This window comes from Schistocerca cancellata, chromosome 3, assembly GCF_023864275.1.
Source record: "Schistocerca cancellata isolate TAMUIC-IGC-003103 chromosome 3, iqSchCanc2.1, whole genome shotgun sequence".
Classification (NCBI taxonomy): Eukaryota; Metazoa; Arthropoda; class Insecta; order Orthoptera; family Acrididae; genus Schistocerca; species Schistocerca cancellata.
The window spans coordinates 444,802,999-444,821,239 of NC_064628.1; the positions used below are offsets into that span (position 1 = coordinate 444,802,999).

General features: G+C 41.6%; 1 protein-coding gene across 1 annotated transcript in view; it reads left to right on the forward strand.

Annotated features, from left to right (window-relative positions):
• Nucleotides 1-18,241, forward strand: part of LOC126176358 (cytochrome P450 4g15-like) — a 224,741-nt gene that overhangs the window by 145,124 nt on the left and 61,376 nt on the right. The window contains exon 4 of the mRNA XM_049923512.1: nucleotides 9,800-10,030. Coding sequence (XP_049779469.1) covers nucleotides 9,800-10,030 — 231 coding nt within the window. The remainder of the gene's footprint in view (nucleotides 1-9,799; nucleotides 10,031-18,241) is intronic.

The following is an 18,241-nucleotide window of genomic DNA, read 5'->3' on the forward strand; positions in this document are numbered from 1 at the left end:
ATGCACATGATGTCATATATCACTATAAGATTTGTGAAAGGATGCAGCGGCCATTCACTCAAAGAATCGTTGAATGTATGTTGAATAACATAAGGTACCACTATCATCTGAATTGTCATGTTAAGGTGTTCCTACTTCTGATTGCGATACTGAGTGTTCCATACCAATTTTGACGAATAATGGTGCCCTCTTGGATCCAGTCACAAATTCCACATGTTATTCCATATTATGCTCATACAGTGACAATCGCATGACTATTTAACAATGACCAGACACATACTGACAACATAATCGAAGAGTAGTTTAAGATATGTCCGCCACAGGTTGACTCACTCCACAGAGATGCATATTACAGAGTACAAGTCATACAGGTTCACCACACTCAAGTGCTTGAAAGTTACACCTATTGAACACCTATTGAATAATCGTTCTCTCACTGCCTCACATGTGAGTATAATAGTAAAGAGAATGAATAGCAGTGATATTAGATATACTCCACAATTCATTGAATGGAGGTCTATGGAGCAACATAGTTGCTTTTTCTATGGTTTGAGGCTTAGCAGAACCAGCATCAAAGTCTTTAATACCACATTTATCACACCTCATAATAAACACCACATGCAGCTCACCTCAGAACACACACTACAAACTACAGTCCACAACAAACTCTAATTACAAACATCTCAACATCCTACACAAAAAACTACTCACATTACCTCACCATACAACAAAGAATACACATGCAACACACCACTATCGAAACACCAGGGGGCCACGATAGACTATACATGACAGACCACACCACAGAAGACGACACAAAAAGACAAATAATCACACACACCACACACCATAAGCAACAATCCATACAACTAATCTATAAACCACTCTCTCTATCTCTCTCTCTCTCTCTCTCTCACACACACACACACACACACACACACACACACACACACACACATATTATACACCACAAACACACTATACACTACAAACACTATGCAACACGCCACACATGATACCATACATCATCTCAAACCACACAACACTATACATGGCACAGACAATACCAATTAATGCATCACGGATCATGTTCCACACATACCACACACCTGCACAACAAAAACCACATCACACAATCAGCACATCTAACAGTGAACACACTAAATCTGTCACATATTCTACACATCCCAAACCAATCATGCACCACATTTTCGTTTTGTGTGAACTGTAAGGCTGCTTGTACAGGAAAATGTGTGACAATAATTCATATAGCTGTGTTGGTCACTGTTGCTCAGGTGGTATAGTACAAGTGCTTGCAGAAGTAGTATCACATTCAACATATTCAAACAGTAGATCTCATTGAGAATTCAGATTGCAGTAGGTTTCCAGATACCTACTAAGGATTTCAACTACAAGTACTGCGCTGATACAGATCCCCTGTTGACGGTTGACAATATTATTTCTTAACTAACACCAACTTCGAGAGTACGTACAACACATTTAATGGAATTTTGACATCAGTGTAAATGAAACCCACCCAGCAACAACGAAAATTTACGTCAACAACGAAAGTACCATACAGTGTAGTCACTTTCAGAAACCTGTGACCTGGCTGGAAAAAAGAAAACATGTGTGGAAAGCCTTACGTGAACAAATTTTATGGTACTGTTTGAAGAAACCTTATAGAGCTTATCCATCAGAACACTTCAGAATAAATGTCTGCTATGAATTTTTAGCATGTTATTCACCAGTGATTTTCCAACACAGTAAACCACTATGCTATGAATTTTTAGCATGTTATTCACCAGTGATTTTCCAACACAGTAAACCACTAGCATGGTGGCAGTATTTCTATGATGTCACTCTGCATGACCTAACCTGCATGGTTATAAGTTTAGAACACATTGTATCACCAATGACATTTGAATGCAAAGTGGCTGATCTAGGGATATGAGTACAGTCCAGAATGGTTGTGCCAATCCCCACAGCACTTTCATCGTTGAACCACCACTCATCCTCAGCTTTCAGGCTAACTAACCATTAGGTGGACCCACCAATTGTGCTAAATACTCCATAGTGGAAAGCTGATCATAATCATTAGCCATCATCTGGGATCCACGACATGCAGGAATAAGAAACTAAATATGAAACTCGATTGTCCGTATTAATCCATTCGTCTCTCCCAATGCTCATTAATTTTTATTTGTGTATATGTGTATGTATATGTTTTTCAAGGTGTCCTTTTATTTCTAACTCAAATCAACAGGTCCGTGATGCACTGGATGTACACTACTGGCCATTAAAATTGCTACACCAAGAAGAAATCCAGATGATAAACGGGTATTCATTGGACAAATATATTATACTAGGACTGACATGTGATTACATTTTCACGCTAATTGGGTGCATAGATCCTGAGAAATCAGTACCCAGAGCAACCACCTCTGGCCGTAATAACGGCCTTGATATGCCTGGGCATTCAGTCAAACAGAGATTGGATGGCATGTACAGGTACATCTGCCAATGCAGCTTCAACACGATACCACAGTTCATCAAGAGTAGTGACTGGCGTATTGTGGCGACCCTGTTGCTCGCCACCATTGACCAGACGTTTTCAGTTGGTGAGAGATCTGGAGAATGTGCTGGCCAGGGCAGCAGTCGAACATTTTTTGTATCAAGAAAGACATGTATAGGACCTGCAGCATGTGGTCGTGCATTATCCTGCTCAAATGTAGGGTTTGGTAGGGATCGAATGAAGGGTAGAGCCACGGGTCGTAACACATCTGAAATGTAACGGCCACTGTTCAAAGTGCCGTCATTGCGAACAAGAGGTGACCGAGACGTGTAACCAATGGCACCCCAAGCAAAAAAATCACGCCGCGTGATACGCCAGTATGACGATGACGAATACACGCATCCAATGTGCATTCACCGCGATGTCGCCAAAAACGGATGCGACCATCATGATACTGTAAACAGAACCTGGATTCATCCGAAAAAACTGATGTTTTGCCATACGTGCACCCAGGTTCGTTGTTGAGTACACCATCGTAGGCGCTCCTGTCTGTGATGCAGCGTCAAGGGTAACCGCAGCCATGGTCTCCGACCTGATAGTCCAGGCTGCTGCAAACGTCGTCGAACTGTTCGTGCAGATGGTTGTTGTCTTGCAAACGTCCCCATGTGTTGACTCAAGGATCGAGACGTGGCTGCACGATCAGTTACAGCCATGCGGATAAAATGCCCGTCATCTCGACTACTAGTGATACGAGGCCGTCGGGATCCAGCACGGCGTTCCGTATTAACCTCCTGAACCCATCGATTCCATACTCTGCTAATAGTCATTGGATCTCGACCAACGCGAGCAGCAATGTCGCGGTACGATAAACCGCAATCGCAATAGGGTACAATCCGACCTTTATCAACGTCGGAAACATGATGGTACGCATTTCTCCACCTTACACGAGGCCTCACCAGGCAACGCCGGTCAACTGCTGTTTATGGGGTGGGATCAACTATGCAGTAAGTTGAAACACACCGACGACACATGATAACAATGTGCATTCCATTCCCTTAATATGTTGGTATCTCTAAGTGGAGTTTACAGATGACGTTCTTAACTGTACTAGTCCTCCAGTTGAGTTGCATGAAATACATGCTGAATTTAAAGCATATAAAAACAGTTATTTGGAAAGTATTGCTGAGTGATGAATAGGTTTAATGTGGCAAAAGGGAATGATAATATAATTTTTAAGGATGATGGTTTCTCAGTATTCACAAAGAACCAAATGTGAATTAACAATCCACAATACATATATACCAGGAGACTTAACAGTTTAGATGTTGGAGAGGGAGGACCTTAGTAGTTCAAACTTTTGGAAGATCAGAGAGACGTTACATTTGAGTTGTTGCTGTAACTCAGAGAATTAGCACATTTTCGTCCTTCAGTCACATACTGTTCAGATAACAGTACACTTGATGCTTTAGGAACAGCAACTGTTATAGTTTCCTGAATTATATTATTAGAACCATCCCTTGAAATAATTAATACATCTTTATTGTGAAATACAGCATCTATAAAAAAAACTTTCATCATAATATTTACTCCATATACGATTTCGCATTCATACAGTACAGGTGACAATAGTTTGGATAGGGCTTCTATACATTTATGGAAGCGACTATCATCACATGCCATTTGCTTCCATGGCTGAGTATGTACATGATGACAGCCAAATCACAAGCACTTACTTTCTAATATTCTCACACTCTCCTCCCATCACATGGCGTGTGGCACACATCAGATGGGTATAAATAGGATCAGCTAATACACGAGGTGTTGTCATCTGAAATTTAGAAGTTTGTTTAAGAAACATTATACTATCAATTCACTTTTAGCTTTGTCTAATGAGAGGAAGCAGTAAGCGCATTTTGCTGGAGAAGAAATCCACTGAGATAAGTGACATTGCCAAAGAGCAGATTATTATTATGCAGAGCTTGTGAACGAGAATCTCAGCGAATATTGTCGGACATTCACGTACTATTGTCGTGATCATCTAAGGAAAGTGATAGAAGGGCAGTGAAGCTACCACTAGGCGCTAAGTTGTAGGATGTCCATGACTCTTCACTGTACTTGAGGTTTGGAGGCTGGTCTGCTGTGTAAGGCAGCATAACAATCTGTAGCACCTGTGGCGAAAGTGTAGAATGCCGGTGGACGCATCTGTGTTTCGGAGCACACCATTCAGCGCACATTGTAGAACAAGGGTCTCCGTCGAAGACGAGCGCTACGTGTTCACGTGCTGGCCCAAAGACATCATCAATTACAATTATAGTGAGCTTGGGATATTTCAAATTGAACGTGTATCACTGGAAACCGGTCGGCGTGGTGGATGGTTCAAATAGTTCAAATCGCTCTGAGCACTATGGGGCTTAACATCTGAGGTCATCAGTCTCCTAGAACTTAGAATACTTAAACTAACCTAAGGACATCATACACATCCATGCCTGAGGCAGGATTCGAACCTGCGACCGTAGCGGTAGCGCAGTTCCAGACTGAAGCGCCTTGAACCGCTTGGCCAAAACGGCCGGCTGCGCGGTGGATGAATCACGTTTTTCGACATCACGTTGACAGTCGTCTCCACAAAGGCCGACACGCAATCAAACAGCTCCTCAAAACGTGCAGCGCGCCGCGGACGCAGGCTGGTGGGAGTGGTATTAAGTTACACTAGACATTCTCTTGCACTTTTATGGGACATGTCTGAGTAATTGAAACCACCATAACAGCTGCGAATCATCTGCATCCCTTCATTTCTGTTGCAACAAAGAATGTCGACCCATAAACTGCGTCTGCAATGGTGAAAGGTGCTTCTCAATATTCACATGCTTGAAGTATAGTGAAATATTTGATTTCTTCTCTGACGATTATGTCATCTTTAAACAGTGTAACTGTTCGTGTGTCGAAGCTACAATTGTGCTACAGTGATTTCAGGAGCATGATAGTGAAATCATGTTAATTTCTTGGCCACCAAAGTCACTTTATGTGTATCCGATGGTTCCGATCTGGGTCGATATCGAGCACTGTCACAGCATACTCAAATTTTTGTTTTCTTTTTCCTTTATTGTAATTTCATTCCTCTGCCCCATATGGGCCTTGACGGCTGGCAGCGGCCCAGTCCACCGCTCTTCAGCCAAAAATGCTTTAACAAAAATACAAGGGGAACTCTTACAAAAAAATGGGGTAAAAAGCGGACATAAAAATACAGTAAATAGAGATGATGGGAGTTAAAATATACGTTTATATGGGGACATTGGTCGACAAGTAGAAAGTCGACATAAAGTTAAAAGAACACAGCTGGCAATTCATTGCATACTTAAAATCACTGGAGTCAAACATAAGTTAAAAGCCGGCCACAGTATAAAAATCACACAGAGTGAGACACATAAAAACAAGACCAATGGAAACGACGGAATACACACAAAAATAATAACCGCTTGTAGGAACCTGCCGAAAGACTGGAGGTCGGAGAGGAGGAAAAACGAGGGGAGGGGGATGTGGGGTGGGAGGAAGAGAAAAAGGGAGGGAATTGGGCGCACCAAAAGGCAGGAGATGGTCAGGGCGGGAGATGAAGAGGGAAGACAAGGCAGGAGGGAGTGCAGAGACATTGGAGCACAGGAGATGGAGGGGGCATAGGAGGGGGAAAGCAGCTCAGGAGAAGGGAACGAAGAGGAGAGAGAGCCCTGAGGAGGAGGTAGGAGGAAGATGGGGTCAGAGTTGGTAGGAAGGTTAAATGTCAGGGTGAAGCTTATCATCTGGGAGAGTTAGATGCAGGAAGTTGTGTTGGGAATGGAGGTGGAGGGTGTGGAGATGGAGAGAGGGTGGGACACAGCGGTAAAGGGGTGTGAACAGGCTGGGGGCAGAGAGGAAGGGTGACACCAGGGGGCGGGGGGGATCGAGGTGGTGGACAATATAGAGGGAGCGGATGTGTTCAAGGAAATGAAGATGGTGGGGAATTGGGATGAAGTAATAGAGGATGTGCGTGGGGGATGGGAGCCGGATGCGGAAGGCGAGGCGGAGTGCATGGCGTTCGAGGAATTATAGGGCTTTATCGAAGCTGGGAGGGGGCAGAAATCGAAGCCATCCTGGCATAACAAAGGACGAGGTGGATCCAGGATTTGTAGGAGGCGTACTCAAATCAGCGGACAGTTATTTAAGGGAATTACATGACTTGTGCACAGACACCTGGTGCCTGTACCAATGAACTGTAGAATCGTTGATATGCAAAATCGGTGATACACTGCGTTACAAAGACAGCATAACAAGCTATTAAGCAGGTGGCCACAATGTTATGTATTTAGTGGTTTCTACATTGTTAATCTTCTAGATCTACATGACTACTATGCAATTCACATTTAAGTGCTTGGCAGAGGGTTCATCGAACCACAATCATACTATCTCTCTACCATTCCACTCCCGAACATCACGCAGGAAAAACGAACACCTAAACCTTTCTGTTCGAGCTCTGATTTCTCTTATTTTATTTTGATGATCATTCCTACCTATGTAGGTTGGGCTCAACAAAATATTTTCGCAATCGGAAGAGAAAGTTGGTGAATGAAATTTCGTAAATGGATCTCTCTTTTGAAAGAATTAGTGATGAAAATAATACCGTCAGAATTTAAGACTTCCTTTATGCACAGAAATGACAACATTTGTGCAATAGTTTATTAGGCTTCTAATAGATTGCGTTACTTGTTACATCCACATAATCCTGGCGTCTACCTTCAAGTATCTCATAAAATCCCTTGACATGAAATTCACAAATATGCAAATATAATTTATGCTGTCTCTTCATGTTCTAAGAGTGAGAATATTTAAATATGTTTTACAGCTTGTACGTAATTGTGGCATTGCAAAGAGTCAACCAATATATTGCTTTGTCCTATGCATGTCTCGCGAAAAGGTCATGAATATAAAGTCAGAGAGATTCGATCCCACATAAAAGGTTACCAGCAATCCTTTCCCCTGCGAATAATTTTCGTCTGGAACAAGAAAAAGTGGAAGTGACATTGGTATACAAAATACCCTCCACCACACAACATCATGTGCTTTGCGAAGTGTAGACATAGATGTATTATAGTAATGCTCAATGATGATCATTCTACCTATCAAAGGGAATTGCACTCAAAACTTTTATATACCCTGTTGCCAGGCATTGCGTATTAAAGTTCCTGGTTGTTGTGTTAACTTATTCAGTACTTCCCATGTTTAGTTCGACATTAATTAATACATGTAACTGCGTAAATTGGTCTGATTTGTTTCCAGACATGCAGGTATAGTCTAAACGAATGAGAGAGGAGGAATGCGTGATGTAACAACTGACTGGTAGTCAGGACTCTTTTTGTTAGGCAGTCAAAAGATTGTTCAAACATACACTTCCTTAAATGGGACAATGCCTATTGGCAATAACAAACTAAAAATAGGTTAAATTAAAATGTTCTAGTTGTTTGTTGCTTGATTCTAGTGGAAGTCGTTTACGAGGTAGAATATTTTCGTAAGTTCCCAGACTGGCACTTGCACAACACCTGTGTACCGCACACTAAAAGACAACACAAATACACACACTACTTATGCGGACTCTGACCGGTAACGGGACAACCATAGCAGATTGTGATCAAAACGACCACCGGTAACTAAAAAAGATGCTTCTAGGCTGATATGGAACGACTTCTGGACTCGTGCTACCATTTCTCTTCAGATGTCCGTGCAGGCGGCAACAATATATCATTGGATATCATAGGATGTAGTTCGTATGTCCTTGTAGGCAGGGTCTCACAGGTTTCCCCACAGAAAAAGCTTATAGGCGCCAAATCTACGGAATGGGCTAGCCAATACAGGTCCTCTGCGTCTAGTCCAAGGATATGGAAACAATTTGTGAAGACGTAGTGTAGTACATCGTGCAATATGGACTGAACAGCCATCATGTGGATACCACAGGTTTCTCCTAGTCTGCAAAGGAATGTCTTCTAGCATCCGTGGTAGTTGGTGTATTAGGAGTCTCTGATACATGTGTGCATCCGGTGTTCTGTGTATGAAAAACAGGCCTATAAGCTGATGGTTCACAACTGTATACCACATGTTTACACTCCGTTGAAGCTGACGAAGCGAATATGGTTTTTTAACAGACCAGTAGTGCGTGTTTCAGCAGTTTATGTGGCCATGACTGACAAACGTGGCTCATCACTAAGCAATATACATGATGGCGAGAGATGTGATAGGTATGGAACCTATGGCAATGAAAACTCGTGGGACACTTGCCTGACTCATGCACCATCCTCGTGCGATTGTGCAGGAGCTACTGTGCGGATCAAACGCAACAGCAGGAAGAAAATTTGTCGTCACATTTTTATCTCTGTTTCGTTGACTAGGTGGAACGCTATCACTTTCAAGCAACTGGTTGACGAAGCGGATAAATAACGAGCCCGCATCTCGTGGTCGTGCGGTAGCGTTCTCACTTCCCACGCCCGGGTTCCCGGGTTCGATTCCCGGCGGGGTCAGGGATTTTCTCTGCCTCGTGATGGCTAGGTGTTGTGTGCTGTCCTTAGGTTAGTTAGGTTTAAGTAGTTCTAAGTTCTAGGGGACTGATGACCATAGATGTTAAGTCCCTTAGTGCTCAGAGCCATTTGAACCATTTTTTTGATAAATAACGACCGAGGTGGCTGAGTCCACTGAGATAGCTTACTGTGTACACCGTACAAGAACGAACTGCACTCGCCCTACGCACTCCATACACCATGAGCATGTCGACTTTTTCTACATTGGTGAGTTACACTGTCCACTCACTATCTACTGTTCGCACTGTCACATAGTGACTGACTAGCAGCTCGCAATGCACGCAGTGAACACCCAAGCATACTGTAAGCTAACCTAACGAAACCATACTTCGCAACCACGCGGATTCAATGGTACAAACAAGTGTAGATGTGGAAACTTTTCTAAAAACGATATCTGGTAAGTGACTCGCACTAGACGTCTGTAACAAACACCAATGGCATTATAATTCATCCTACTTTAGTTTATTTATGTCAATAGGCATTGCTTCATTTAAAAAAGAGTATGTTTGCGCAAGAAATAGGCTTTCTGGTTGCTATACAATCTGATTATTGGCTAGCAATACGATTACGTAAAAATCGCACATCAATAGCACTTTCTATTTCCAGAATATTTTAGGTGATAGTTTAAGGTGATTCACGCTGTATAATACTATTCTTTCATTGTCACTATACCTGATCATTTTGTTAACAGAAACTAATATTTCAACCGTGGAAAGCCTTTCATTGTGCTCTGTGGATGTCTCCGGAAGGTCGGGAAGTGAGAAGAGTGAACAAGATTTGCAGGAACTTTACTGAAAAGTACCTCAACTGTCTAAGAGATGATGTTACTAGCATTAAGGCGAAGGAACGAACTTATTTGTCCGGTCTATATTCAGAAGTGCATTCAGAGAAGATAGCGACAGAAGACTTCATGCGCGATGAAGTAAGTATGCACGGGTGGGAAATAAATTGTATATATTTTCAATTGATATGCTTAAAAATAAGTGTTTTAGATAATAAAGATCCATTTAATGAAGTTACAGAATAATTCTTTGATTCGATTTTACATTCCAGCAGAACCAAATATGTAAATCAAACAGCCTTAGTTTCTCTACGCAATCTGTCATTGACAAAAACGTATTACCATTACACAACAGGATTGTACAGTGTGCCCTCTCCAGTAAAGACTCATATGAACTGTAAAGGAATATTATATAGTATTGCATCACAGAGAAAGAGTATCGAAGATTTTACAACCTCGATTTGGATTCCATGCGTAATGGGACAGAAACGCAAGCGAAAGACACATTTTTGCTACATCTTTCGATCTGGACTGCTGTGATAATGAAGCAGTTTCGTTTCGATAATAGTATGGAGAGTGGCTGAATATTGTTTTTGAATCAACCACAGAATATGTTGAGGGAGATAGTGTCATTCAGAAATTTTGTGTGAAAGTACTGTGCTAACAGGTAATGGAATTAGAGGATTTCGATGCAGTTCCTGTCAAATGTCTCTTAAGCATTTCTATCGGCTAAGTGTGCAAATGTCCTAGACTTCCTCCGAAAACCTAACCTCTTTACTGGATAAATCAGTTGCGTTTTTAAGACGAGTTACGTGCTAAATGGCATTCATTGCACAGTAATTAACATTCAAGGAAACTACAATCCTTCTTCGACTCGTATACAGCGAATTCTCTGATAAGGGTTTATATATAAAGTCAACCAATAATTAGCAATGACTCCACAGTTTAGGGTAAAACATTAACGAGCTTTAAAGGAAATGATCCAAAAGGTGCTATCCTTTGAAAGGGAACTACGCAACATTTAATACTCGTAGAGTATAGGAATGATTCCTGTTTCGATGACACTGACAGAGGAGTAGCAATATTATTGGCACTGTATCACTGAATTTTTATTTCAATATTTACAAGTAGGCCCTATATGTGAGTATCACTTTGTCAATAGCAATGTTAATTTGGCTCTGGGGATATACGAGTTTACAATGGTCATTTTCGGCCTCTACCAGAGATGAAGGCCAGTATATAGGAACATACTGCTGATATTACTCCGAAAATGCTAGGGGCAACTGTCGATTACCCCGTTTTATGAATGCAGTACGTCTGCGAGGTCTCCAGGGCTCATAAGAAACAAACTATGTAAATGGAGGTTAATAATGAAGTCCACATTATGCCTTTCTTACTTGTTTGATACCTTCTGCCCATGTCCCTTTCCTAAGCCATTACCTAAGCCACTGAACATTCAAACATTTCTATACGTTTTTCTTGCATTCACAGCGTCTGATATGCACCCGGTGCCCAAATTAGATTTATGTTATTTATAGTATAAATCATTTCCGCATTAACACGTTGGAATATTAACCAAGTTTCACTGTCATACGATAATTGCTGCCCACACTGAACCTCTGCGACTAGCTGCAGTTTAATTATAACCACCCACTATTTCGCTAACGAGCCCCATTTACGTTCCGCATGAGAAAAATAAGTAAGACTTTGTGGTCAGCCACGTCCTAGCAGCAATTGACCCGCCAATCAGACAAGAAACTGTCCACTATTCACACGCTCTCTACATGAAATTTTGGTCACTGGTCGATGAGACAGAGGAAGTATCCCCTCCTAACTAAATCTAAATCCATCCGAGTATTATTTTCCCCTTAACGATAGTAGAGAGAGAGGAAGAGAAAGAGCAAGAAAGATAGCACTGTTTTGCTGAACAAATTGTTCTGGCGCCTACTCGCCGGAGAATGTAGGTCCTTACAAAAATTTCCTACTTCGAAACTTGTGTCTTTATTTAAAAAATGTTTCTCTTCATTCCACCATATAAGGCGTGACTGCGTTCATGTGTCTACCAAGAAAAATCTTGCCCTTAGTCCTGCCTCTTCTAGCACTACTGGGTCACAGATGTGACAAAGAACCCATTATCAGACAAGAGAAACGGACATGCCTGAAGTTTGCATTGAACTTCCCCTCACCAGTTTGCTGTGGGTCTGTTGCATGTTTTTAGTATCCAAAACACCTCAGACCATCGACAGTGAATATGTAAATATCGTCCTATAATATAAGAGGAACCCTCCATGTCGAGGCCTCAATGTCTGTCTATTCACAGAGGGCAGGGTCTTTTTCATTACCTCAGGTCCCCTCCTTCCTCGACAAAGACTATCCAGCCATGGCTTCAATCCATAGTTGAAGCCAAAACCGAGTATTAAGTTACTAGATAATAATTTTCCTTTTTATATGGCTCAAATGACTCTGAGCACTATGGGACTCAACATCTTAGGTCATCAGTGCCCTAGAACTTAGAACTACGTAAACCTAACTAACCTAAGGACATCACACACATCCATGCCCGAGGCAGGATTCGAACCTGCGACCGTAGCGGTCGCGCGGTTCCAAACTGAAGCGTCTAGAACCACTCGGCCACTTCAGCCGGCTTCCTTTTTATAGAAAGTAAGAAGAAATATAGCTACATTATCGTTAGAAGAAGGAATGAGGGCAGTGGCGAAGTGTCCATTAAGGCCCTAAGGCTGAGTCTATCCAAAAAATTCCAAAATATTTCGTCCAAAATAAATTTAATCCAATATGATCATGTTCCATCGTAAATATTTTCAAATAATTCACGTTTGAACTTCGTATGTGCAACCGCCATTAAAATATGTCACCCCTCTAGCTTTGCAACCAATAGCAGCTCGAAATTATGGGCTTGTTAGAAGCATGGACAGTATGCCCGTTTCTTTCACGTGGCGAACTGGGGTTTCTACAGCAACTATACGGTTTTTAAAAGTTGGCACTTGATATGTTTTTACTTCTCGACAGCAGGCGGATACACGACTAAGTGGAATTACTAGTCATTCAGCAGTTCACTAACAGATAGCGCTCCTTCGCACGCTAGCACGCTAGCAGCAAGCCAGGCTGGATGAGAAACCAATAAATCTTAATTTAAGGGTTTATTTGAAACACAAAGAACAAGAAGCTATTTATTATTAATCGAAAATAAATAAATGTGAATAATCATTAGGTGTTGTTGCAAGATGATGGGAAATGGGCTATGTATTTCTATTGTTCGTCAGATAAAAGTTTAGTGACCTTACTTATTTCATATATTGGTAGTTCCGCAGCGTGTCTGTAGGTTTTCATATCAACATTACTAGACGTGCATATGGTGAAAACTGGAAGTTAAAATATAGTAAATAGTGGTAGAGATTAACTGATTAGTGAAGTACATTTCGGTGTTCCCTGTCACGCAGAGGTGTCATCTTAATTTTTCTTGGCATTGGGTAGTCTAATATTTAAATCATTATTTGGTAATGCATGGTATTGATGACTACCTCAATCCGCCATGGACACATTTATTTCATCACAACATCCAATGAATTTTTTAAGCTGAAACCCTGCATTCGTCTCTCGTCTTTCTTTGAAATATAAACTCCTGGTGAAATGACGAAAGTCCACGTCAAGTATCTCTACTAAAAAATCTTACGGAAAATTTGTAAGATGTTTCCAAACTCAATGGTACAATTCAAGACCATGGTTAAGTAGCAGCATTGTAAGGAACAAGCTTTTTCTTGTCTTTATTGTCTACTGTTTGGAATGGGTAATGATAGTTTTGAATGGCGTAACTGGGGAGTTGGTGAAGAGAGTCTTCAAAATTTTCATTCAAAAGCTGAAAAGCATCAATGTTCCCTTTCAAATATCACAGCAGTTTTTAAATAGAATCAGCTTGGTACAGTGAAAATTTAACATGCTTTTCCAGAATCAACCTCCTGGAAGCTTTGAAACAGAACTAGAAGGTTAATAATCGAAACAGAAGTATAATGAAGAGACTTATGTCGACTACCTGCTTTTTAGCATGACTAGCGTTAGTTCTTCGAGGTCATGGTGAATCTGAGGTGTTGGTAAACAAAGGGAATTATTTATAACTTTTGGATTTCTTCGCAGAAGATAAACCATACATGAAAGAACATTTAGCATCCGGTGGAGCATTTAAAGACATTTCCTTTGACACACAGAATAAATTAATACATTGTATTACAGATGTTATTAAAGAACACATTTGAAGTGAAGTTAAAAATAGTCAAGTCGTTGAAACAACGAATGTTCCAACTAGAAGTTAAATGACCGAAATTATTCGCATTGCAAACAAGGAATCAGCAGAAACATAAGAGCAATTCGTAGCGTTTTGTGACGTATCTAAAGACCGGCGCAGCTGTTTTGTTGCAAGTGCTAAGGAATTGGAGTAATGATAAAAACAAATTAGTACAGCAGTGCAATGGTGGGGAAAATTATAGTGTCCATTCTGTTGTGAAACATGCGTCACTTTATCCAATGTTATGCACATCAGTTGAACCTAGTCCTTCTCTACGCTTGTAAAAAATTACGCAATTAAAACTTTTTGTGTCAAATCTATCAGGTTTTTTTACGTTTTTAGCCGTTACAGTAGAAGAAGTGAACTTCTGAAGTAAAGTGGATTTAAACTACCAAGTCCTTGTGAAACACGGTGGAATTTTCATTCATGCGGTGTACGAACCATTATTCTTCATTATACAGACGAGAGAGCAGCATTTAATGATGTGATAAACGGTGAAGAGTGTGATGATAATTCTGTGCATCATGTAATTGGGGTAATTAGTATACTGGATGACCATCTCGTCATTTTCTACTGGTGCCACACAATTCGGTTTTCCACCATATATGTATCTCGTATGACACATTGAAAAGTAAAACTGTGGACATAAGACGCTGTAAGCCCGAGATTGAAAACTGCGTTAAGGCTACTGAAAGACTAAGATATGAGGAAATTATTCTGAAATGCATAATGGAAGCTGAGAACCTCATAAACTCTGTTGGAGGATCTGAAACCAATTTTAAGGAAATAGAAACAAGTATTCAGAAATTGAAAAGGCTAGTATTCCAAATAGTTGACACAGTAGTACTAAACATGGAAACTAGATTTCAAGACTTTCTTGAAACAGATTTTACAGAACTTGTAAATGTGAAAAGTTCTCGGGCTATAATAGGCCAAATAGTTGCCTTACATGTGAAGTTGAAAAACTACTTGAGATATATCATTTTTAACAGTGAAAAACTGAAAGGAAAACGTATGTTTATTTACAGCATTGAGTATAAACGTCTAGAACCTACGGACCTCCTTAAATCCATTGCAAATAACGGACTGAAAACGTGTTCTCTGAATGTGTGAAATTACTGTCGTTGTTTCTTAGAATTCCAGCAACCACCACGTCTTGCAAAAGAAGCGTGAGTTCATTGAAACGCGTTGAAACCTACCTTCTCAGCACAATGACAAATGAGGAACTGCCAAACAAGGAGATTTTGGCTGTAGGGAAGGAGACGGCGCAATTTTCAACCAATCAGCAGGAGTTCATATCTCGTATTATCGATGTTTACGACCAGAAAAAGGACAGGAAGATAGAACTAATTTATAAAAGATGTTATAGTGCATTAGTATGTGTTACATCCTGCTGCATCACCATTATTAACTGAAAACTATTTTCCCTATACTCCTCCACTGTCAGAGTCTTCCATTACTCGTACAGGAGGATATAGATGTATTTCAAAAATGGTTCAAATGGCCCTGAGCACTATGGGACTTAACTTCTGTGGTCATAAGTCCCTTAGAACTTAGAACTACTTAAACCTAACTAACCTAAGGACATCACACACATCCATGCCCAAGGCAAGACTCGAACCTGTGACCGTAGCAGTCGCTCTGTTCCGGACTGAGCACCTAGAACCGCGAGACCACCGCGGCCGGCTATAGATGTAGTCCTCAGCTGTATGTTTACTGGTAATACACTTATTAAGCTCCTCTCTGTCCAACACCAACATCTCAGTAACCGAACACATTTTCCAGAAATTCATTTAATTTAGTTAATGTTTAAATGAATAAACAATATATTGCCTGACTTTATGCCCATTTCATATAATGAGATCCATTTTCTCACAAAAGCATTTTTCTATCATGCCGCCAATTTTAATCAGTTGTTTTCATTTGAATTTCAAGCAGCGAGGCTGTACAGTAATTGTCAGTTCAGTTTCCAACCACAATTTAGGAAATCTTTCCAGCAGGATAATATGCATATAAATAAATGAATACAGTTCTCAAGACGGTACCTTATGGCCTTCCTCTCCAGTATCTCAGCGCAGACAGATTCTTTTTCTCGCCAAATCACATGTGGGGGCAGGGAGGAAAGTGAGGGAGAGGAGTGAGAAGTGGGCAGGGATGGAGAATTGGAGAAGTAGGAATGGTAAGGGTGGTGACCTTAGCAATGCGACATCTTGAACAAATTTACAACAATACAGACTGATGTCAATATCTTGGCTCCACTACTAATGATCCTTTGGAGGGGGGGGGGGGGGGGCGGAAGGGATGCTTGTGGTTTGGTGCTAACTGCAGACTGTGTGGGAACTCCAGTACATTGTTTGGCCACATTAATGTGACCACCAATCAAGAGCCTGAATAACCACGTTTTGCCGCCCGCACTGCAGCGATACTGGCAGGAAGAGCGTCAGTGTGGTACCGTAAGGTACTGATGGGAATGTGGAGCTTTGGTGACTCCAGTACTATGGACATCTGCGCTAGGTTTCTCGGCTGAAAATCCATGGCAGGAAGAGCCTGATCGAGGTGGTCCCACAGATTCTCGTTTCAATTAAATCCCGCGAGTTTGGTAGCCAGGGGTGTAATGAATAATCATCACGGTGTTCTTCAAACCACTCATGCACACAGGAGCCGGCCGGTGTGGCCGTGCGGTTCTAGGCGCTTCATTCTGGAACCGCGTGACCGCTACGGTCGCAGGTTCGAATCCTGCCTCGGGCATGGATGTGTGTGATGTCCTTAGGTTAGTTAGGTTTACGTAGTTCTCAGTTCTAGGGGACTGATGACCACAGCAGTTAAGTCCCATTTTTTTTTTTTTTTTTGCACACAGGAAGTTGTCTAACACTTTGCGTTATCCTGCTGGTAGATGAAGTCATGCTGATGAGAAAACAAACTGCATTTAGACTTGATCCTGGTCCCCAGGGACAGGTGCTTAGTTGTGTTGATCGATTGTGTCTTGCTCAGTGACGAGATCATCCACGAAAACAATCTGAAGGTCATAATACTCCATCTTCTGACCTCGGCCAACTTTTCACGTCGTACACAGGAATGACCATCTGTCCAGTTGAACATAAAACGTGGTTCTTCTCAAAATGCCACCTATCGCGTAGTGGACGTCCAGTTGCAGTATTGGCATGTCCATTCCAGTCTTCTTCGCCGATGAACAGCAGCCAGCACGGTTGCATGCACTAGGCTACTGCAGGGGAGTCCCAGGGGTCCCATACGCAACATCATTTGCTGAATGGCAATCGAGGAGACACTGTTGGTTATTCAACAGTTGCCCATCTATTCTTCTGTATACCTCTGTTCATGTATGCACAGCCGTCGTTCACCTGTGTCGTCTATAGCCTCAAGGTGCACCGAAGTTGCCTTGGCACTGGTTTTGGATAGCACCATTTCGGTAGGCCTGATATACTCAAACCGTGGCAGCAAGATAACAGTTCACAAACTTAGCCATTTCGGACACGCGTTCACCCTTAACCTGAGAGCTAATGTTCGCGCGACTTTCGACATCCATAAATAGGTCCATTTCCGCGTCACGACAGCGAACGTACTGTTTTCCGCATCCTCCCGACACACTTCACATACCCTCTACTGCTAGCGCTGCCACTTGCTGTCCGTGAGTGGCATTTGGTTGTCGACATCGAACGTAGGTGGTGGTCACATTAATGTGACTTGGTGGTGCACAGCTTACATGTACGAGTCGAGGCCCGGCACAAATTCTCATTATTGTAATTCCATTAAACAGCCGATGGTTGCCCATATTCGCAACTGCGAATACGTTACATGTATTTCAAAACAGGTTTAGTCGCCATAGTGCCTCTTCCTTAAGACATGCGAGCATGTCCAAAGGATCATTGCAACCTATTTCTCAACAACACAGGCACAGAAGTATCGTAATTACCAAAGTACTTCCGTGTTCCGTGGCCCCTGTTTCTCCAGGTTTCACCACGTAGTATAACTGTGTCAAGCAGAGAACGAACTATCGGAAATGTTCCTGCATTAAGGTAAGCAGCCAGGTTTCCAGG